Raw genomic sequence first — 25,598 nt, 5'->3', positions numbered from 1 at the left:
GAAATTCTTCCGGCTTTTTCCCCAGCATAAAGCGGCTCCGGGGTCCACCCAGCCTCAAATGAATGAGCACCTGGGAGCAACCTTGGGGGGTTAAGGCGGCTGGAGCGTGGTGCTGATCAAATCATCTCCAAAATGTCCGAGATCGAGAATGTGTGGGTCTTACCCCCACATTTCGTAAACGTGTCTTCATGGCACGGTTCTATATGCACGGGTAAAAAAACTCGCGCGTGAACATAAGAATAAATGGTGTTACGGTACCTCTCTCTGAGGTCTAAAACTAACCTATCAGCCCTGAACATGACGTTTAAAATAAACAGTAAAATTTTATTAAATCTAAATGGCAGAAACAAACATTCCTTCTCTGGTTGTGTCGCTCTACCTACAAATGCTTTCGTTATTGCCTGATGTGAAAAAAACCACATAGGAGGGGCAAGATTGTATTTTTGCTCCCCTTCCCACCACACCCACACCCCCAGTCACTCCCTAAAAATGAGACTACATCTATTTCAACTTATCTTGGTTTTGAAGAATATTTGGAAAAATATTTTTGCACTAGATTTGTGAACGTGCACTCAAGTTTCCATTAACAGCAAGAAGCACGTGACCTCGCAGTCAGGTCTCTGCAATTCCCTGCTTCTGTTTCCAGTTTTGCTTTGAAACTCGCATATAACAATGCTTTGGGTTAGAGGGACAGAGGACAGCTTAACTTTAAATCTTCCGGTGCACTTTCCGAACATGAGCTCTCATTAAGGACTCATTGCTGTTAAAAAGGTCATAGAAAATGTGCACCTTCCAAGTTCTTGGAAATTCAAATCAAGGCTAATCTCCCCTTTCCTTTCCAAATTTAGACTTTGTCAGACCACACAGTTATTGTTCAGAGTAGAACAACTGCAGAAGGCGTGTTTCGGCATTTACTCTGGAAATAGTAGTGATGAGTTTGGATTTCTTTCCGCACCAAGCGCGATATAACTGTGCACATGTACGTGTAAATAATTTGCAGAAAGTACACCGACTGCAAGGTCGCGTCGGAAGATCACTGTACTGCACTTAGTCGCCTGAGAATCAAATGACTGGTAAGTTTTACTTCTCTCCTTACGTTTTTTTTACTAATCTATATTTTGTGTGTGAAAGGGCAGAAAAATACGAGCCTAGAGACAGACAAGTATCGTCTCGATATAGCATCTGCACTTTCGGGGTTTAAAGCTGCAAATTTTGGAGTGTATGAACCACCTCCTCTCGTGGGAAGGGAGGCTCTTTTATTCCTAGGACGTTTTTATTAAAAGTTTACTGTTTGTTTTAAACGTCATGTTCAGGACTGATGACTTAGTTTTAGACCTCAGAGAGAGAGGTAACACCATTTATTATTATGTTAGCAGATTATTTATTTTTAATTTGGGAGTAGTAATTGAAGACTAAAATTGGTAAGTGCCACAAGAATTCAAACACCGTTTTCCACGTTAAACTGTGAAATGTGCCATGCTTGATAATGTGGTAAATGTGAAAAGTGGCTGGTAGCCCTCTAAGTAGTTCAAAGGGCGTGTAAAAAGGCACTAGTGTGAACTTTGTACGGGCTGATGTGCTGAACGATACGATTTCCCAACACTTTCGCTTTTGGCACTTGAAACGTTTAGCACTTTAGTCCTCAATTGTTTAGCTTTAGGCGGCAAGGTCGAGGCATGATCGATAATTTAGACCTCTAGGGGGTGAGAGGGGGACGATCTCCCCTGACGCCTTCAGTCTTGTAAAGTTCAGACTTATTTCATTCAAATGCAATACCAGGTACTTAGCTGCTATGATAATTACAGATCAAAATACCTAATTTTAAAGCTGTAGGCGTGGCGTGGCGACTTGACTCATATTTGATACCTCGGCCTTCCAACCATGTACTACATTTGAAAGTCTTCGTTGGAACACTTTAGCCTAGCAAATGCTCTAAAATTACTGAGAGTTTCGTTTTTTAATCTCAATCTCTGAATAGCAGTCTGTGATTTGCAAATAGCAGTAAAAAGTGAAAGAATCGTTTTTTTTCCGCCATCTTGCGCCATTTTTTTACGCCTTTTTCGAAGCAGAAATGTTTTATATGTTAAAATTTATAAATATGGCGCCTACAAAATAAAAGATAGCATATTTCCTCAATCTTGTCGACTGCCTTCGCGAGTAGCCAAAAATGGCAGAGAAGTGAAGTAAAATAAACTAAATCTACTATTTCTTTCTAACTCTTTCATTCGCGGAATTATTATTTAGTATGCGACGTTTTTGTTAAAATTATTCTACGATTTATAAAATGATGAAGTGGTAAATGAGGGCACGGCCACAGGCACCTTTCCTTTTAACACATCGATCAGAAAGCTTTAGAAACTTGGATTTTCTCAATACTTTTGCACGTGTACTTTATACCCTTTTAGTAGTGCGTTTTCAGTTATGTTAGTAATCATAAAATAAATGCCTCAATACCATCATGCCTAACTGCATGCGAAGATCGAGTACCAGGCAGGGATGGAAATTTGCTGTAATTATCGTAAGACATAATATTTCAGTTTTCTTGTATTAAGCACCGTTTAATGGAATTATAAATAATAAAATAATCCGTAATAGAGGCCTATTAAATAATTATATATATATATATTATATATATATATGAGTGTGGGGGAAGAGATTGTAAAACCTGCCCCCCCACTCCAAAATAAGTTCCGACGTCCCCGCCTTTTATCAATATCATCTGGTTATCATCAATACGCATCGTCGAGATTAGCCTAAAGAGACAGAGAAAGCCACGTAAAATAAACACAAGGCGAGGAGAATGAAAAGAAAAGGGACAAGAAAACTTTACACAGAGTAAAAATTTGGTTTAGAATAACCAAAAAAAAATCTTTCCGGTAAGTAAACATTTGTTTAAATGAGTGAAAAACAAATAAAAATGATCGTTCACCATAAATACATTCGTTTAGTGGCCGTACCGAAAGAAGTGGTCGAAATGACCGAACTTTATATTTATGATAACCAAACAGGGTAACCAAGCCTGTTTTGTTAATCCAAACACATCAGTTTTTTCTGTGTATAGAAAGCGTTATAATTAAAGGTACCATTTCATCATGCATTATTATTATTACTATTTGCATCCAAAGTAAATATGTAAACAAAAGATCTATCACTTTTCTCAATTCAGGTAATTATGTTCTTATTTGTAGCTTAAAGGAATAGCACTTACTAAAATATATGACTTTTTCTACATTTCCAGACTGCCCACCAACAGGAGAAAATTTAGTACAAGAAGTTTCACTCTTTCTCTATTTATTGTTTAGAAGATAATGTAGAAAGGATAGACTTTTGTATAGTATATTAAATATATAAAATAGATGCCCAATGTCGCAGCAGGAACTGAGGTCCGGTAGTGAACTGCTTTGCACGAACGGAGTTCCGGCTCACTTTAATCCCTGATGGACACTGTTTTGACCATCTCTTGGTATATAATTATTTATTTTGGGCACGCTTTATTTATTGTAAATTGTGCAATGACCCTTTCCTTCAGTTTTAATTCGATTACTGTTACGAGCAATTTTGATTTGTTGCTTTAAGTTCACTTTATGCAAAGAAAGGCAATCGAGACTGGACCTTAAGGTGAGTTTCCACACCCCATATTGGGGTGAGTTTTTCTCACCCTAGTATAGATTATGTTTTTCCTCCCATAGGGTGAGTTTTCTTACCCTAGTATAGAGTGTGTTTTTCCTCCCATGGGGTGAGTTTTCTCACCCTAGTATAAAGTGTGTTTTTCCTTGCATAGGGTGAGTTTTCTCACCCTAGTATAGTGTGTGTTTTTCCTCCCATAGGGTGAGTTTTTCCCACCCTAATATAGAGTGTGTTTTTCCTCCCATAGGGTGAGTTTTTCTCACCCTAGTATAGAGTGTGTTTTTCCTCCTATAGGGAGTTTTCTCACCCTAGTATAGAGTGTGTTTTTCCTCCTATAGGGTGTTTTCTCACCCTAGTATAGAGTGTGTTTTTCCTCCCATAGGGTGAGTTTTAGGGGTTCGTGAGGAAGAGGTAAATGATCTTCGACAGTATAATAATGCTTACCTTTAACCTTGAAGAATCAGCCAGATCTTTTCTATCTTATACAATATGAATGCAGAATGAGATAGAGCAATCATAACTTCATTGTAATTTCTTCCCAGATAGCAAATGTATCAAAGTAGAGAAATGCAATGTTAACTCTTGCATTGTGTAATATACGACATCACAGGGAAAACAGTGTTTCTTCATTTAATGCGTTCAGATTTTAATGTGATTAATTGTCTTCTTTATAAAAAGAATATCATTCAATTCAGCATTAAATTTTAAGCTTAAAAATCTTAGAGGAAACTAGATGCGGCACTCTCACCAAGGTATTCATGTAGAAGAACAAGTCATCCATAAATTACATGAAGCTTGCAAGGAATATTATGTATCGATTTCTAAATCATACAAAAAATCGCAACTTTTAATGTACATACATTTTGTCCAATAAGTCTTTTTTGGGACTTCCACTTGATGCTTAGAAGCTAATTGGGACTGGATATATGTACAGTCACATACACTGCTGGGTTGTAATGATTTAATTGAAAGTCAATGGTGCTGTTACATCCCAGAAGTGTCCTTGACTGTACGATGAAGGGGATTGCTCTTCAGAAGTCACACCCGTTAATTACAAAATAACAACTTTTTTTCTGTACTGTTTGGGTAGCAACACTCATGCTCACACATACAATCATACATTGCTAGGATAAATAAATGACATACTTAACACAACAAAATACTGTGTACTTGTATATCCGTAGATAAATTTTATGTATACATTGGATGCAAGTATTTACATACATGGTAAGGGGATAATCTCTGACAAATACTACCTTGCCACTAAATGCATACACATTAGGCAATAATTCAACCTTACCTTTCCTTTGCTGTTGGTTCTGCACACTCAGTTCAATCCACAATCATTACAATATGAGTGATTTTTGGTGCCTTTAGAACCTATTTCAGTACTTTAATAAATTAATTAGAAACGAAAATGTACATTCTTAAGAAGGCAGAGCAAATTTAGTTGAAGTTATAAGTATAGATAATTTTTAACCACTCTATTTCAAATTCAGAGCTTAATGTTTTTCACCCCAAAGATTAGGTTGAAGAAATAAAGTCACCAGTTAGCAAAAATTTCAACTTTATTTACAATATACGTACATTTCATCTTGCAATAATTCTGTTAAAAAACGAAAGACCAATATAAGTAAATTAAGGTTTAATCTCAGACACAGTCATCCAGTACATGATATTTCTCTTGATGGTCACAGAATAAGAATCCCGCAAAAAAAATACACAGAATATTCACATCAAAAACATACACAGAATACTCATATCAAGCAAATACACAGATTACTGCTTTTCTGTTTCTAACATTCTCCCACCTAGAGTCACGCAAAGACAATTAGTGACTCTACACAATCAATAGTGTTCATGAGTTTTGTACTAACAAACTCAGCTTCTGTGGAGGCTTCACTCTTCTTTCCAGTCGAGTGGTGGTGACTCTCGGAGCACTTTCCTTTTTAGGTACTGTCTTTTCCTCAGTGTTCTTCACTTCGGGCAACTCACTTGACTGAATTTCCAGGGGGAAAACACGCTGTAGTGGTCTCATCATAACTCCCGTTGCAGTCCTCAGCCTTACGAGACGTACTTCACCATCACGTCCAGGTATCAGCTCCACAATGCGTGATAAAGGCCAGTCCAGACGTTTAGAATTGTCATTACCTACAAGAACCACTTCGCCAACCTTCACTTCTCTACAAGGCCTTTTTGCATTCCAATGTTGCACTAACTGACCCAAGTATTCACTGCGAAATCTACTTCTTAGTGTCTCATGAATTTTTTGACAATACTTCCACCGTTTATGTAGATTTACCTTCTGTATCTCATCGAGGTCAGGCACGCCTACTTCTCTGACCTGTTGTAGAAACATCGAGGGCGTCAAGGACTCAAGGTCTGAATTATCTTCTGATATGTAGGTTAGTGGTCGAGCATTCATGACAGCTTTACAATCACATAGCACCGTAATACATTCCTCATAGGTCAGTGAAGCTTTCCCTAAATTTTTTCTCAATAGTTGCTTCATGAGTCTGATCAAACGCTCCCACCATTCACCCCACCAGGCAGCTGTGGGTGGATTGAAACTCCACTCAATGCGCTTGATTGTTACAAAAGCAACTACATCTTCCCATTCTAGATTGCTCAACAAATTTTCAGTGCCTACAAAGTTCGTCCCATTGTCACTGTAAACAACTAGTGGTCTACCTCGTCGAGCAATGAATCTTCGAAATGACTGAATAAAATCTCCAGATGATAAGCCAGAAGTTAACTCTAAATGTACAGCTCTACAAACAGCACAAGTAAATATGCAAATCCAAGCCTTTTCTCCACTTTGAAGTATAACAGGTCCAGCTAGATCCACTCCTGTTATTTCAAACACTGCTGCATCTCTGACTCGATGTTCAGGTAAAGACACCGGCATTACTTCTAGTCTTTTAACATTATGTCTCCGACAAATCTCACAACCCTTCACCACAGAACGAATAGTTTTTCTGCCTTTCAATATCCAAAACTGTTCTCTAAGAATACTTATCAGACCTTGTACACCTGCATGACAAGCTTCAATATGTTGATAATAAATAAGCCTCTTCACAATTGGATGTGAGCTTGGCAAGACAGCCGGACACCGAAATGTTTCTTTATCTGTAAGCTTTAGGATTTTAGTTTTCAGTCTTATGATTTGTTCCTTGTCTTCAAATGGACACAAAGATTTCAGCTTCTTGTCTTCCAAACCGACACAAGAATCTCTTTGTATAAGTCGAATAACTAACTACCTTTTCAGCAGCATCTACTTCTTCTATTGACAATTCTGTTGTCCTATGGCTCTTTGGATGACGACAATTGAAAATGAATCTTCTGATCCACCCTATCAGTCGAACAATCTGTTCATATCTGGAAAATCTGTGATAGTACCAGTCATCCCTTTCTTCAATATTGGCTAAACTAGATACAATTGTCTTCTTCTTCTCTTGGGCAATAATTTATTCTTGACATGTATACCTTTGTTCAGGCCATTTGCTCTTAGCTTCTTTTAACCACAATGGACCTTCCCACCATTTTCATTCCATTAACCGTTTGGGTGAACACCCTCTCGAAGGAAGATCAGCACAGTTCATAATACCCGGTACATAATTCCAAGATTCTCTCTTACTCGTCGTTCTTATTTCACGCACACGATTTCCTACAAAGGTGTTCCATGGATCATTGCGTCTAATCCATGCAAGAACTGTAGTCGAATCTGTCCAAAAATTAATTGGTATGTCCCCAATGTACAATGATTCGGTTACTGAAGCTGCTAATCTCACTCCAATAAGAGCTGCGATCAATTCCAAGCGGGGTATGGTTAACTTCTTTATCGGAGCTCCCCTTGATTTAGCTTGTACTAATTGCACCTTGACTTGTCCCTTAGCAATAGTTCTCAAGAATGCTACAGCTGCATATGCCTTTTCACTAGCATCACAGAACATATTCAAACTTCAATCTTCCGAGCCTTCAGCAATCCACCTAGGAAATACAAGCCCTTTCAAATAATGTAATTCTTCAACCACTGTCTCAATTTTCTTCCCATTTCTTCGAGCACTTCTTCATCCCAACTCAATTTTAACAACCATGTTTCTTGAAGAAGGATCTTCGGATACAATGTCACTGGAGAGGTAATTCCAATAGGGTCAAATATTCTGTTGGCAGTTGACAAAATAACTCTTTTGGAGACAACTTGAAACATCATTCTTTGGAAACATTCTGGTCTCAATTCCAAATTATCTGTTCTTGTTTCCCATACCAAGCCTAATACAGATACTCTGTTATCTTCCGACAAGTTTCCTAGTGAGGTATACTCCCACCCTCGCAGTTCAAATTTCGCTTCTGCCATCAAATGATTAGCTTATTCAATAAACTGGTGGAGTTCCTCTTCATTGTTCACACTAGTAACACAATTATCTACGTAAAAACTCTGCAACAGTCGTGCAATGATATCCTTGGAATAGCTGCAATTCTCTTCATTACATTTTTTCAGAGCATGCTTCAGATGGTGTTCAATTACTACACACAATAAAAATGGGCTACAACTTACACCAAAAACAACTCGCTTGTGACGATAAACCTTTATGTCACCTTTCTCATCTATCCAAAGAAATCTCAAGAAATCACGGTCGCTTTTACATAAACTAATCTGCAGAAAGCCTTCCTTATATCTGAGACGACTCCCAATTTGCGTAACCGAAAACGTGTCAGAATTGAAGGAATTATTTCAATCAAATTAATGCCTTTCTCTAAACACTGGTTCAACGAGTGATACCCCTTTTCTCTTGCAGAAGCATCAAACACAGGGCATATCCTGGTGGTCTCGCTGTTCAATTTTACAACATGTCTATGAGGTAAATAGTGTCCCTTGTGTCTATCTCTTCAGATGAAACCTCCTCGACGATGCCTTCTTCTAGCCAGTCATTGAAAACCTGACAATATTCTTCATAACAGTCATCTTTCTTCAGTTTTTCAACAAGTGTATCCAGTCTTCTTTTACACATTTCTAAATTACTAGGAAGTTGTGGGTGTCCCTCCACCCATGGCATTTTTACCTCATACCTTCCTTCTTCTTTAATCGTCAGAGTTCGTTCAAATTAATCCATCACTGCCTCTTGAGCTTCAATTTTGGACTTATTTTCTCCAGGATCATTAATACCAAGAACATCTAATTTCCATAAGTCTGCAACCGAGGCTTCCTTACAGAACATTGAAGCTGCAATCATGGATGAAACTCTATGACTTTCATGTGCAGTAACTGTGCCCATTAGTATCCAACCAAGCAGTGTTTCCATTGCTACCAATCCACATTTTAGAGAAAACTTCTTGCCAGTGAAAATTTTACCAGCTATATCAGCATCAATTAAAACTTCCACTGGACCATTTTCTCTATCGGAAATTTCTAAATCTATCCGTTTCAACTCTGCTAACCAAGGACCTTCAGTAACAGATGTTACACTGTCACAAATATTAGGCTGATCCATGGCTTCAAAATTGCAAACATAATCACCTCGGATGCTAGTCAGTCTGACACGATAGCAATTATGTTCATATGGTGCAGAAAGAATGCCACCAAAAAGTGCATGTGTGACATTTTCCCTTTTTACAACCTCATAATTAATTTACTTTGCTGTAGATGTACAACTGTAGGATCGTTGCGAACCAGTATCAATGATTGCTCTTACATATTTTTCAGCACTTTGTCCTCTTATTTTTACAACTAATGTTTGCAGAAACGTTTCAACATGTTCATTATTCGTCAAGGAATTTTCAACAACCGTCTGTAACTTAGTCAGCTTCCCTGGAAAGTCTGTTCCCTGCTTAGTCCTTTAACCAGAGTACATCACTTCAACATGCTGCCCCTTGCAAATCCTGCATTTTAATTTTACCCTACAGTTTCGACTAAGGTGGCCTTTTTTTCAAACATCTTTAACACAACCTCTTTTCCCTAAGCATCTTAGCTTTTTCCGCAAAGGACCAACTGCGTGCCTTCACACACTCCTCACTAACATGCGAATCACCACAAAATAGACACTTTGAAGAATCCCCTTTGCAATTAATCAATTCAGCTGCCGTGGGTATAGATTCAGTACGACTACTACGTTCCTTCTTTCACTTCAGATCAAACCCAGATACAGCAAGTGCTATTTTTTCTTCATTTTCCACTTCTTTCTTCAGGAAAAACATTATTTCTTCCAGACGACTCTCCAATTTAGAATCTGTGGAATTTGCAGCACTTCTCTGCCACACTCGTAAAAATTCTTCTGGTAAACATGACTCAACAAGAGGGTATAACATTGCAGCACACTTGTCTGGATTTACTCCTAACGTACTTAATGCTCGTAACTGTGATTCCATTTTATCATAAAGAACAGCCAGATCCAACTTACGGTCACCATTTAAGTTGTGTAACACCAACTTCAAAAGTTCACGAACGTAAACTTCCACTAACACATCATCACGGCCGAAACGTGACTTCCGTTCTTCAATGACCTTTGGATAGTTTTCGTTACTGAGGGAAAAACTTTCTACAAACTGACGCGCTTTTGAACCCGGTACGGTAGCCTGTACAAGGTATTGAAATTTATCACAATTATCAATGCGCCCGTCCTTGTCAATTCGTTTGAATTGGCTCCAGAAGGGTAACCAGTTCTTCACGTTACCATCAAATTTTTTAAGTTCCACTACCGGTAATTTGATTTTTCCCCCACCAACAATCTTGGCCTCAAAAATCCCCCCACCAAAAATTTCCGGGGGGAAGATTTTTTATTTTTCTAGCTGACCCAAGTGATATTCTAAATAGATGGAAGAACTACTTTAATGACCTTTTAAATGTTCATGTAGGAGATAAATCAGAAGTAAATGAAGTACACACAGCAGAACCTTTAGTTCCAGAACCTAACTTGACTGAAGTTAAAGATGCTATTAAAAGGCTAAAGAATAACAAAGCACCTGGCATTGATTTAATAACAGCTGAGTTAATTAAATATGGTGGAAATTCGTTAATATGTCAAATTCATAAATTAATTTGTTTAATATGGAATAAAGAAGAAATCCCTCAACAGTGGAAAGAATCCATAATTGTTCCTGTGTTTAAAAATGGAGATAAAATGAAATGCAATAATTACCGTGGGATTTCTCTACTCTCAACAACATATAAAATATTATCTAACATTATTTTAACAAGACTAACCCCCTATGCTAATGAAATTATAGGTGATTATCAATGTGGATTTAAACGTAACAGATCAACTACAGATCAAATTTTTCACATCAGACAGACACTTGAAAAAAAAGTGGGAATATAATCAAAATGTCCATCAGCTATTCATTGATTTCAAAAAAACATATGATTCGGTCAAAAGAGATAAATTATATAATATATTAGTAGAGTTTGGAATACCTAAGAAGCTTGTTAGTATGATAAAAGTATGCACCAGTGAAACAGAAAGTAAAATTCGTGTGGATATTAATGTGTCTGACAAATTTACAATTCATGATGGGTTAAAACAAGGAGATGCATTATCTCCATTGCTCTTTAATTTTGCCTTAGAATATGCTGTTAGGAAGGTAAAAGAAACTAACGAAGGACTAAAATTAAATGGTATGACTCAGTTATTAGCATATGCAGATTATGTAGACTTATTAGGGGATGATATAAATACAATTAAGAATAATGCTAAAATATTTTTCAAAACTGCTAAAGAGATAGGTTTGGAAGTTAACAAAGAGAAAACTAAATATATGCTTACAGGCCGAAACCAAGTGTTAGGTAATAATCAAAATCTAATTATTGATAACAACTCGTTTGAACCAGTTTCCAAATTCAAATACTTAGGAGTAATATTAACAAATGAAAATTATATTAAAGAGGAAATAAAAAGTAGGGTTAATTCAGGAAATGCATGTTACTTCTCTCTTCATAAACTGTTGTCTTCTCGTTTAATATCTAAGAAACTAAAAGTTAAAATATACAAAACAGTAATTTTGCCTATAGTATTATATGGGTGTGAAACTTGGTCCCTTACATTGAGAGAGGAACATAAATTGAGAGTATTTGAAAATAAGATCCTTAGGAAAATCTTTGGACCTAAAAGGGATGAGGAGACAGGTGAGTGGAGAAGGTTACATAATTTAGAAGTACCAAATTTGTATTCATGTCCAGATATTATTAGAATAATTAAATCAAGAAGACTTAGGTGGGCAGGCCATGTGGCACGAATGGGAGAGGAAAGAGAAGTTTACAGGATTCTTGTTGGGAAACCTGATGGTAAGAGACCTGTAGGAAGGCCAAGACGAAGATGGAGGGACAACGTTGAGATGGACCTAAAGGAAATCGGTAGAGATGGAAAAGAGTATATAGATCTTGCTCAAGATAGGGACAGATGGAAGGCCTGTGTTGCTGCAGCCATGAACCTTCGGGTTTACGAAGGCTAGAGAGTTAGTTAGTTAGATTTTTTGTTATAACAAACGAAAGATAAGCAATTATTTTAATTTAAAATATACTGTACTAAGAATAATACCGAAAACACACACAAATTAGTGTAGTTGTGAGTATTGAATGCTTTCTCTCTCAAGAGATCATTAACAAATCTACACCAATACGCACAATTAAAGTAAAACAAGAATGCAAGAAAATTATAACTATGAAATCTAATTGATTTATATTAACATGAAGCACAAACAAAACAAAAACTTACACATAATAAAAGCACTTCAACTAATTCATAATTTATAACATATTTAACCAAGTTACTAAAGGAATTAGTTGGCTGCTTTACAATATCTGATATGTGTAAAAGTAATAAATTAATTTCCTTTATGTAATTAATAATAATAGTAATAATAATATATTTTTAATTGAGTAATTTATTTTTACTTTTAATAATACACATATGTGGGGGAGGGGGGATTGTAGATTAAGAACTTTCTTCCCCCCACTAGTTTTCAGTGATTTCGCACCCTGTAGTTCTGTCCTGTCAAAGTGTGTGTGTGTAAACATCTTGTAGCGAAAAGGCAAAAAGATTTTATTTATTCTGTACATTATACCAGCATGTAACAGGGACAGTGCCAGAAGGAGAAGTGAGTTGATGCCTCATTCAATCCCTTCACCCAACAGACAAGTTACACATACCCTTGACAATTTTAGAAATATTTTCTATAGAAACAGGACATAGCTATATGAAGGTTCAACCCTCCAAAAATAAAAGCATGGATATGATTATGTTTTCAAGTAGCAGAAATAAAGTTCTGTTGAAAGTTTAGTAGGCTACGAAAGAAATACATAAAGATTATAATTTGTATATTAGAGAGAACATGCTAAAGTGCATTTTGGAAATGAATATCCAAAGATTGTTAATTACAAAATGAAAGGTGTGTATGTATGGTTCGCACACGCAGCATTATATTTTACGTTCCTAGTTCTGTTTATGTGATTCTGACATTTTCAGATTACATACAGGTTAATTGATTTATTTACTTACCTTTCCATTTACAAAATCAGGATCATCTTCAAACATCAGAGGTGGTTATTTTAGTTAAACAGCATTCAATGTCTGAAATAAGGAATAAATTTATATTAGATTAATCTTGATAGTAGCAAAAATTTAACTTCTTCAATGCAACAGTTTATTGTACAACTACATTTGTTAATAGATGGAAGACTATTTGAAGCATTCATGCAGATTTAACATATAAAAGTTATGCAAAGTTAGTATCACTTGGATCCCCGCAGCAATTTTAATTTTCCTAAGGAATGTCTATACATACAGTGGAAGATTGAATGAAAGAAACCCAGAATGATTAAAGTTTAGATACTTTTCAAATAAGAATTAATTTCTTTATCTGTTTGCTTTCTTCTACATAACTTCTCAAAATGAATTTAATTTCCAAAGACAAAATGTGTATGTAGGCTTTTACAGGGTAACTGATAGCCAATAAATGTAGCATCACAGACCCTCACTTTGCAAGTTGAAAAGGGAAAACAAATAAAATGTATGAATCACTTACTTCATCCCACATCCACAAGAACACTAAATTGTACACAAGCAGCAATCGATTCTCAGAACTTAAACATGCTGACACAGAAGTATATTTGCTGTGTGGTCTAGTCAACCATATTTTTTTTCACTGATCCTCCATGAAATTAATTGTGTAACAAAGATATTAGGAAAGGTATGTAACGAGTGAGATGCATAAATATTTCCAGGAAAAGTTCAATGCAGTTCAATTCCTTAAATACACATGGGACGTCAAAAAATATTGAAAATTATGAACAACTTGCCTGGTAATATTTTAACATCTCGCTGTACACATTGTGTAATTAGTATGCCATATCAATTTCAAAATACTTCTTAAGACAGTCACAACAAAGTTTTACACTCCAGCCTACACTATGTATAACTATTAGTACTGTCCTTCCCAGTGGCGAACACTCCCTTTGAAACAGAAATAACCGAAGCTATGAGACACCCATCCACCCTTTCCTATTTCCAAATTTGTTGTTTGAATTTCTTTTTAAGTCCACTTTATGCACAGAAAGGCTAATCGGGACTGGACCTAAAGTTCAAAGTGAGATCTGAACCACTATGAGCCACTACTGAGTATCGAACCTCGGACTCCTTGATACATGTATTTAAGTATGCATGTACTTTTGACACTTTAATTTTCTTTTCATACTCACTATGTTGACTAAATGTTCAATACTAGTTGACCACCTCTAGCGTGCGCTACACCTGGGTACATATAGTGGTCGCCACTGGTCCTCCCATCTCAACATATAAGCTTACTTCCTAAGATACCTCTGTCATTTCAAATTCCTACAGCTTAAAACTTATGAAAATAATGAATAATAAATTCCCTTGAAAAAAGAACAAAATTAGATTTGAGCTACTCGACTTACATTGCGTATCTGTGTAAACCCAACCCATGCAGGATCCTTGAAAAACTGCTCTCAGTGATGTAGGTTGGAATTAAGGCAAGTGTGTTTGTGGGCATTATCCGTATTCACTGCTCTCTATGCATGGCACATTCCTGAAAAGGAGTTGAAAATTAAAATAATGCTTAAAATTTTATGATATACAACCATATTTGTGCGTAAAAGAAATCCAAGACAACACTCTAAATGAAATTCTAGCTGCTGCTTGAAATTGTAAGTTTCCTTAACTTAAATTGTTAATGTTTAGAATCCCCCAAGGACCGAAAATTAGAAGATACTATGGACGCACACTACACAAAACCTCACGAATATCAGCGTCTGAATGTGGGAAGGCGATCATTGCTCCCGAAAATTAATGTCAATGTATATTTAACTTTCACGCCCTTGTTTACAATGTGCCTTGTTTCCTTTAAAAAATTGTGATATTAGACGCAATCGACTACAACGAATGAATGAAATGAGTTTAAGCAGCAGCTTACAAATCTTATAAACTCTTACAAAAGCCTGTTTTGTAAATAATATTTCCCTTGCAAATTAACTTTACGTCCCACAGTATCCCACTGCATTATTTTGGCCTCTATACTTAAAAATCAATTACAAATCCCTCTGGGGTACGTTCCGACAGCCAATAACGAAAGATTATGAATTGTGTGCAACAAGTTACTTTACGACTTTAGGAACATCACGAAGGTGTCAGTCGCTGTCAGAATAGTCGACACCAGAGGGGGCTCTAGCCCACCACGAAATATTTTTGGCCCATTTCCTCGTAACGCAAATAGCCAACAGTTAAAAATTAGGATTGCTTACAGCACAGCGAGAATCACACAAGGACAGAACACAAAGAGAGAAGGTGAAAGAGACCGAAAGATACATTGACAGCAAATGACAGAGAACAGAAATAGAAGAAGGAAATGGGAAAGAGAGAAGGAAGCGTAGAAGGAAAGCGAGAGAAGGTAAAGAAGAATAACGGAAATGGAAACAGAGGAACCAAGAGAGCAGAGAAAAATTGAAACATGTGAAAAACGGAGAAAGAAATAAAGATTATAGAGAATCCTAGTAGCAGTGATAATTATAGTACAGTCAACCTTTGTAACGTTGTCGCCCCAAACATACACATATTCTGTTTAAAGTATGTCATAAGATTATCCTTCGTTTGTACCTGATTGTATCGCATTTACTTTCGTTTGCAACATTACAGCGTTCGAGCATTCACAAATTGAACTTGGGGGGGGGGGGGGACTTCAGGTAACCCCTACAGTTTTATCCCAGCGCATTTTTTCGATTGTAGTACCGTAACGGTTTGAGAGTAAAATAAAATTTGAAGTCCCCTCGCCCCCAACTATAAAGTAGAGGACAAAAATATTACGTTTGTACCATTGAAATAACTAAACTAAACAACTAAAAGCTCCCCATCATGGAAAAAGAAAAATCAAGCAACTTCTTGGATAGAATTTCGTTTGTGCACTTGAAATTTTATTTTTATCCTTATAGTTTTCCAGTTATTTCTCTCCGAAAATGGGAGTGGGAAGAACGGAAACGAACTTAAACCATGATTTCTCAGTCTCCGAAACCATAGGCGTAAATTGGCGGGGACAAGGACCCCCAAAATTTTCACATTTGTTAAAATCTTCAAGTTAGGCGACCTGAGGAGCAAAGTAATAAAGAGTAATATTTGTGATTTCGCTAGTTATTTAGGAAATAATCTCTAGACGCTATTTTTATGAGATGGAAAATGTTTCGTGACTCTTCCCCATATCTCCCAAAGTTAAGCCTTAGGTTTCATTCTTCCCCCTCAAAGGTAGGCTCCAGGTTACGGGGCTCAAAGATGGCAGAGTAACTTTAGGGACACCATGACGAATGTCTTAGCACGTCGAGCTGCGACGCCAGGGGTCCCAGGGTCGAATACCGCTGGCATGGTTGTTTGTAAATCTACATTCATCAATTTCATTATTCCATCACTCATCCCCATCTTCTCAAAATTAGCCAAGAGGCACAAACCGCGAAGTAAAATAAAACAAATCAATCATATCAAATCAAACCATTACGAATGTCAATCCTCGGACGAGGAATATTGAAAGGACTCACACTGCATGCTAAACAGTGTCCTCTCACCGTGTACTGTCATTATTTCGAAATGTGAAACACATTTTGGTCTAAGCATTGCGGATACGACAATCTGAGAATATATAAAGAAAACTTACAGTGTAAAAATATTGAAAACGTTATTGAACTTACTTACCTTCGAATGCAGCTTTCTTATCTCCACTTTCAAATACCCACTCAGCAGACAAACTATTCTGGCCAGTGGCCACAGACGACTTCACACAATGGCAACGGCAAGGCTATTCTGGGATGACTTCCTGCTTGTCCCAGACGCCCTTCGATTGGTCCCCAAGAAAAGTGCGCGGTATACGACGCTTGACTCGCAACAAAAATACACTGATAGTGAATGTCCTTCAAACAAAGCAACGATCTTTGGGGATCGGGGTGGTTTAGATAACTTTTACACTCTGTTGTTTGTGGCAGGCGCATCCACCGGGAGGGCGATGGGAGCGATCTCCCTTCCCAACTGCCAGTTCTTGGATATGATATTATACCTGATATTTTTGAGACTCAGATGTTCCGCCTTTTATCACCAAATTTAAAAGGCTCGAGAATATTTATAAAATAAGTCAACTTTATGATCAAGATAAGCTAATCGGAACTGACACTACAGTTTAAATTTGTATTGAATCACTCTGCAATATGCTTCAAAATGAAATCGAACTAAGACCCCTTGAGGGAATCGACTTTTGTGTTCTCTGCGCATTCACTATATTTCTCATATCTGCTCATTCAGTTTACATTGTGGCAATAGGAAGTCAAGAGGAATTATGATACAATAATAACCACCTACTCCAGTCCTCGTCCTCGACCTCTATTTTTGCAAAGGAATTCTCTATCTTCTAGAACACAAAAACCAGCTTCGTTCCTGTTTACAGTATAATATGTTGTTTATATATAGCAGTGTAAGTGTATGCTAGAATTGAGGCTCGGTGAGGTGAGGCATTCGAATGAAATTCGCCCCTCCCAACTGTAACTTCTGGATCCGCCACTGGTTTGTGGCAATTTGAAACACTCTGTGGATACCAAAGTCCTAAGAAAATAAAGGACAGAATTTCTTTCCTCCACAAATTGATTGAGCTGGTTTATTTTACTTCGCTTTTGTGTCAGTTTTGGCTAATCGCGAAGATGAGGATGAATTGATGATATGATTAAATTCATGAAGGGACACTCACAAGAAAACACATCCCCAACCAGGCCTGGATTCGCTGCGCTACCCACTCCGCCCTGGAGATTGGCTTTCCTTCACAAGGTTAAGTACTTCATAATAATATTAAAGTAGAATATAATATTGTAATTATCATCCAGAAACAACCCTATAGTAGGGGGGGGGGGGTGGAGGATAAGGGCAGTTGATTCAGGTTCCGCAACAAACAACTTCAAACTTTTCAGAACTTATTAGTTAATAGCTGACATTGATACTTTCAAATACACATGATTAGTTGACCAAAAATCTAGATATTTACCACCTAAAAAACTAATGTGAACATGAGAATGTTATTTTTGTCGCTTTTATATAAAGAAAAGTTCAAACTGCGTTTATTGTGTAATGCTGGTTATTATCAGTTCTTACAATAATCTGCAATGAAAATTTGTATAATAATAAATGAGTATTTAATGTCTTATTGTTGAAAATATTGTCTTTGCATTTACTGTAGTGTCCTAATATACTGATTGGAACAAAGAACTCCAGAAAATATAACTTATATAGTGGTCGTTACCAAAGATAATCTACTCTTCCTGCGGGATTTGTAATCAAATAATAAGTACTTCTCAATAAGGGGACCCTCATGGACAGGGTGCAGAGCTGTGGTGCAACGCTCTCGCCACTTGGGATCCAGGTTCGAGCCTGGGTGAGTGACTGTTGAAATAGCCATTTCCATAAGATAAATTATTTTCCTGTATTTGTACATATTGCCAATGGAACTTACGAGAAATAACATTTTTAAAAAAATAATCCAGATAATTAATAACAATCATTAATGTGAAGATATGAAGGACGTATCATCCAAAATACAATAAGTAACTTCAATTATTTTTTAACTAGTCGTTGAATGCAGGGACTTGCACTACTAATAAAACTGTATCTTAGATAGTGGTAAGCAGGTATAATGCTGTTTTCTTTCTTTCTCACTGGCAGGCAGACACGTCATTCGAGGTTTTACATATATCGATTGTCTTCGACTGTTGACTAGAACAATAGAATTAAAGCATGGGCGTCGTCAGAAATTTTTAAAGGAAGATCGGACGTTGGTATAAAATTTATTATTATTATGATTATTTTGATTTATTCTACTTCGCTTTTGTGCCACTTTGGCTGAAACCGAGCACAATGTAAAATGAAGACAAGACCGAGAGTGACAGCCGTCTGTATAATCGAGACCTATACTGTCCGAAAGCCTTGTGTTGTTCAAGTGTTTGGTAAATCGTAGTGTAAATTATTTTTAGAATTCGTTATAATCAAAATTTCTTTAATATGCAGCTTGATTTACTTTTTATTTAAAGATTTTTAATTTTCTAAAACTTTCGTTTTTAAGTCCTATTACTAAATGTCTTTAAACACTTCTTATATATTTATTATTGAGATAATCTAAACGAGACCGAGGCTTTTCCTTCGGGAAAGAAAGAGCAACAAGAACGAGTCTGCTTACCGCGACGTCTGGCGAAGAACGAAAGAGGTCAGACATCTTCCTTCATTCACCACTCTCGTCTCAGCTTGTAACCTAAATTCATGTTCCACTTTTATTATTTTTTGTAAAAGTAATCCTATGTTCAATGGCATTGATTCACTTCAGTTGACCATATTTTGAGAAATCTTACGTGACAGTATAATGCAAACTGTCTGAAATAAATGTAATAAAGTTAGCCGTGACCGAGCAGTTGAATAGAATAGTCGACTCAAGGATTTTGCTACAGAATGCTTGACGGTCAATTAGTTGGCTTATGAACAGGTCCACGTATATATCCAAACCAATAATAATAATAATAATCTCTTGATTTAGTAGGCGACGTGCGCGTGGATTACAAGGAAGCTGAATTCTTGATAGGGGTGGTCAGGCCAACAATAAAATTTAAACAGTAATATTAATAACAATAATAATTATCATGCTTATGATTATTACTGTTATAAACTAATTGAAATAAACCAATTTTATTCCAAATGTATTATCATTACTATTATTATTATTACTATTATTATATTCTCCTTGGAGAGAATTTTCTTCTCGATCCACTTGATAAATGAATTTCCAGCGCAACAATAACTTGACTGAAATGCATATAGTCATTAAATTTTGTTATTAACTTCTATAATAATAATAAAAACCCGTGGCTCTAAATGCCTCGAAGGGCCTTGGCCGACTGCCAGTCTCCATCCCAAAATCCTACCTAGAGATGTGGAGATCTTCAACCAGTAATGGGGTGACGTGGGGTCAGCACATCGAACCCCCAGCCGTTATAGGAGATGTCCGTGACCGGACTACACTACTCACTCATAGCTCCCCAATTTCCTAACGATGGTGGGTTGCCACCGGTCCTATGCCCAGGCCGAGAAACCAGAGACTGAACCCAGGCGGACTCGAACCCATGCCGTCGGAGCCCAAAGCACAGCGCCTTAGATCGCACTGCCACGGACGAGAACAATTAACTTTTGTACAATTTATTCAAGAAAAAGCTTTCAAAGCTAGTTAGAAATTTTAATCGCAGCGTTTATCAGTGGAATATAATCGTGTACCCGAAATAACACTCTGTTTCGACTTGTAATATCATTTCCAGGGAAGACTTCAGGTTTGGTGCATTGACGCGTGACGCACACAGCAAGGGGTTGCTCGTTACAAAGGACAGAAAGTCCAGAAACGGAACTTTTGAGGATATTCACTTATGGTATTCAACACGTCGTTGTAAAATTTATTTGTTGACACATCTATTTGAAGACAGTGGTTCAGAAATGGAACCAACTTGCCTCATTAAATGTAGCGTATATTTGGAAATGAATCCACAATAAATTGGAACTGCGTTTATGGTATTATGTGCTCATTGAAATTAATTAGCCTAACCAAAATTTCTTTTGAATACTTAGATAAGCGGACCAATTTAGAAGCTTTTATGATTTTTGTTTGTGCTGTTCTAAAGATTTCAAATATATGGATAAGCATTTTAGGTTGTACATTGACTGTGATGTAGGGGGTGGGGGAAAAGTATTGAAAGTTGAATGTCTTCTGGAGTTGCGGTCCCTTGCAAGGATAAATCGCAAAGTGGGATGAAACATTTCCAACTAGACTGTTTGTTGTTGGCCTTACCGCACTTAGGCATATCTTTTGAATAAATGCAAAAGATAGTCGTTGGTGTAGTAAACTACGAAGCAGAGGGTTCTAGTTTCAAATTTTGGGTAAAGGTTGAATATGTCCTTTTCTTTGTCTCATCAGTGTTATCCTCATCGTTACAATTAAGCAATTCGTAAAATTGCAAATTGAAGTATTCGTCACATGGGATATTGGTGGCGTACATAAGTTGTTTGGCAGAGAACTTCAAAAAAAAGAATTTCAAATGCAGGAAGGATGGGAATTCTAGGAACATGACTATAACACAGACCCGCAGCCAGGATTTTTTTCGGGGGGGCTCATCCCTTATCAGCACAGGCGTCGCCAGAAATATTTGCAGAAGGGGACAGGCCATTGATAAAACTTGATTGGTAGAAATAATAATAACAATAAAAATTATTACCAGTTTACCACGGTTATAATTATCATTTTACAATAACAACTATTATAAGTTATTGAAAATAAACCAATTTTAATCCAAATTATTTCTTGTTATTATTATCATTGTGTAAATGGAGAGAGACTGCTACTCGATCCACTGTATGAGTGTATATCCAACACATTGTCCATTTTTTCTTACATTTTGTACAGTTAGTGTACTGAAATTCATAGTTATTGTATTTTCTTATTAACCGTTACACATTCCGTTAGAAAAAGGCTTTAAAAGTTTTGCCCAAATTTTACTCATAAAGTTTATATTGTATGGCTTGTCACAAAGAAAACTATAAATTTTGAGAGCTGGTGGATCCATTTATTATTTGGATTAAATGATAGAATATAAAAATATAAACTAGTTCCTCTATTATACACTAAACTTTTTTTCGATCTAATGTTTAATCCTGCTAAGTAAGTAAAATTAATTACCTCTATGCACTATTTAAATTAGATATTTGTAGGATTTCGGGGGGCTTCAGCCCTCTTAGCCCTCCCTCTGGCTACGTGCCTCATAACAAGAAAGCATAACCCTTCTCTTATGGCCATAATCCTTTACGATAATCCCAGTGACTTCGGAAAAATGAAATTGTTAATTGTGGTGGGGTCACATTTGAAACATTAAGTTTATTTTACATCTCAGCACAGAGAATTGTCTTGACGCCTCTCGTTAAACTTTATGTAAAATAGTAAGGTTAAACAAATTACACTGGACAACAAATTTTAACTTTTTTCATGCTTCCGAAATGAAAAGTACATTTCCTTATGGAATTGAGGGTGCTGAATACGAAATTAATAATAAAAATGCTGAATTGGTTCGAGTTTAAGTGTAATCGAAAGAAATATGTGTAACGTGGTGTTAATAGGAAATTAACACGTGTACAAAATGGAAGTTATAAAAACATTACTTACATGGATATTACAAACGGCGCCTCTTTGCCTGTCGCTTGTATTGTGGTTCTGGAACATCTCTGGCGATTGTCCAACAATAATCAGCAAGCATAGACTTGCTCCAGTGGCCCTGATAGCGTTTCTCCATTGTAGATATAACTTGGTGGAAATGTTCCCCATGTTCATCGCTGACTGCTCCGCGATTTCCTGGGAAGAAGTTTATGTGGGAGTGACATTTTTAGTGACATATGACACTTGGTAGGAAGATATTAGGTGCTCCACTATTTCCTTCTAATTCTGAGTCCGCACGTTTCCCAAAAAAATTGTCACCACGTTTCGGAAAGAGTCCCATGCAATCTTCTCCATATCTTCTAACAGTGCGTCAAATTTAGGATCATTCAGGAGTTCTCGAGTCTGAGGACCAATAAATATTCCCACCCTGATTTTAGTTTCACTAATTCGTGGAAATTTACGCAGAATATATTTGAATGCATCACTGGCTTGGTTCATACCTTTAACGAAGATCTTGATTAAACCTAGTTTAATATGTAAAGGAGGAAGTAAAACCCTGCTGGGAGCTATCAAAAGAACATATTGAACGTTCTTTGTTCCTGGATCCAAAGATATACAGAGTGACCAGTCTTTCCTTAAGTAGTGGGAAGCCTTATCACAGCTATCCCACACGCATAAAAAATAGCAGTATTTTGTGTAGCAGAGCTGCAGGCCAAGAAGTATGGCTAGAACTTTGAAGTCGCCACAAATATTCCAATTGTATTCGTTATAATTTATGGCTTTCAGCAGTTTTTCCATGTTGGCATATGTCTCCTTCAAGTGCACTGCATAACCGATTGTGATTGATGGCAACACATTTCCATTGTTCACTAACACAGCTTTCAGACTTAGTTTTGATGCATCTATGAACAGCCGCCTTTCATCGGGATTATGTTCTATGTCAAGTTTACTCATAAGACCAGTCACACTTTTACAACACACTATGTCACTTTCCACTGAAAAATACTCTTCCAGGGGTTTCTGACGTGTCCGAACCACGGATACTTTAACATCTTCAGCAAGACCTCCCCACTGCTTGAGTCTGGATGCCAGTAGTTCTGCGCCACTTTTTGACAACCCCAGGTCCCTCAGAAGGTCATTTAATTCATGTTGAGTGATCAGATGGCGATTAGATGATGATATGTTGGCTGTGAATTCAGGATCGATGGATGACGAGGAATCTGCAACAGGATTTGGCATTCCTGCGGCGAGTTTGGCCGCCTCTTGCTCTTCGTCGGATGAATCACTGGAGTACAATGCGGGAGGTTGTGGAACAGGTAGTTCTTCCGAATGTGGCACAGGACGAATAGCTGATGGAATATTGGGATAAATGATAGTCCACTTTTTCTTTTTGGATAGGCCTTTAATTGGAGGAACCATGCAAAAATAGCAGTTTGAAGTATGATTTGTAGGTTCTCTCCATATCATTGGAACTGCAAACGGGATGCATGGTCTTTTTCCATGTAGCCAGTTCCGCAAGTTTGTCGAACACGTATTACAACAAATGTGTGGTGCCCCCTTCTTGTCCATATCTCCCACTTTACATCCAAAGTACAAGTGGTAGGCTTTCTTTATGATTGGCGTGAAATTTCTTTTTTGATCGACAAATGTTATTTCGCCGCAACCATAACAAAAATTGTCTGCACTGTTAACACATTTACGCGACATGTTTCTGGTCAGTAGAGTCATATAACGATAAAAAGAAGTAACACCACACACTCATCCAATATCTTCACCACAACAACACACTTACGCGACAAGTTTCTGGTCAGTACAGTCATAAAACGATAAAAAAAAATACACCACAAACATACACAAAATTTCGCCACTTCCATCACCGGGGGTTCAAATTGGAACTACGCAGGAACACGTAACAACACGTTTCCCCTGGCAAAATGTTCAATACAAACTGAAGCGTGATGTGGTTGATGATTCTCGGTCAGCGATCACGTGCTAGAGATAAGGATAATGATATAGCTAACCGTCAAACAATGGATATTTATTGAAATACGGAGACAGCCGCTGTTGTCACAAACCCTTATTTTGCGCGCCGGAGCACATCCGCGATAATGTATTTCTTCGAAACTCGAACCAATCTTCAAAAACTAATATCATATTCGCTATTAGCACCCTCAAATTAGTAAGAATTGGTTACTTTCATCCCCGCACCATTTTCATTGTTGACCATTGTTATTTAAACGTTAAAAAAAATTCCAATTACATAGAGTACTCAGGATGTGTACTTCTGGTGTTATATCTGAAATCTGTGTTTTTTCATAAGAGCTTCCTCCTAGCCGAAAATAATAATGAAATTAGAATAGGAAAAGTATAATGCAGCCCGACAGATAAGTGTTATGAATGAATACTAGAAATACAGTAGTTAAAAACGGGGCACGAGCGGCAACCCCCCCGAAATCTAACAATATCATAGTGAGGTCTCTTAGTGTAATTTAACTGAAAATCATGATTTTAGCTGATTTTCCAAGTGTATAAAACTGAAAATTTGTTTTACGCAAGAGCTTAAATTTCAATTTTATTGTATAAAAATTCTACGATTTAGATAATTTCCCCTATGACACCCAATTTTTACGTAATAGCCACACCCACCCACACCCACGCACACCCACGCACCCACACGCACACCCACACCAATTGCAATTTTGTGATTTTTTACCTCATACTTGGTACGAGGCCTACTATTTTTATTAATTTAAGCACAGTGGTAAACCTATTTTGACGATGTTTTTGTCGATTTTATAGTATTGCAACTCTGTGATTTTTTTTATCTCGTATTTCGTACGAGTGTCATAATTTCTTTCGAGTTAAATTACGTAACATTACGTAACATTGTGATGACTCATATTAAGCTTTTTTATTGTATTTTTTATAAGGGTAAATTATTACATCATGTTATGCAACAAGTTATTACGCAACATTGCGATGGCTCGTAAGGGTAAATTATTGCATCATCTTATGCAACAAGTTATTACGCAATATTATGATGACCCTTATCTAACGTGTTGTTTTCTGATTGGTTGGTTCTGACGTAATGCGATGATGTGGTGGCTTCTGATTGGCTTACTGTTTCGGATATTTTCAACGCAGTCCGCGCTTAGGTTACTTAAAGGGTTTTCGCATTACAGATCAGTCAGTATCGTGAGAGTGTTTAAAGAGTACGGACGTGTTTTTGCAGTGCTCCTCATATTTTATTTTTGTTAAAAGTTAAGCAT

The 25,598-nt window shown here is 37.0% G+C and overlaps 1 protein-coding gene across 2 annotated transcripts in view; it reads right to left on the bottom strand.

The window, feature by feature from the left end:
- LOC146001644 (uncharacterized) overlaps nt 1-19,384 on the bottom strand; it is a 197,027-nt gene extending 177,643 nt beyond the window's left edge. Inside the window, exon 1 of one of the 2 annotated variants that reach the window (XM_083139229.1) lies at nt 19,327-19,384. In XM_083139229.1, coding sequence (XP_082995355.1) covers nt 19,327-19,362 — 36 coding nt within the window. In that variant the 5' untranslated portion in view covers nt 19,363-19,384. The remainder of the gene's footprint in view (nt 1-19,326) is intronic. The other variant, XM_083139234.1, reaches the window with a different exon arrangement.
- Nucleotides 19,385-25,598: the final 6,214 nt, after the last annotated feature.

Source organism: Lepisma saccharinum, chromosome 17 (assembly GCF_977018435.1).
Source record: "Lepisma saccharinum chromosome 17, izLepSacc3.1, whole genome shotgun sequence".
Classification (NCBI taxonomy): Eukaryota; Metazoa; Arthropoda; class Insecta; order Zygentoma; family Lepismatidae; genus Lepisma; species Lepisma saccharinum.
This window is presented reverse-complemented; position numbering and strand designations above follow the sequence as displayed.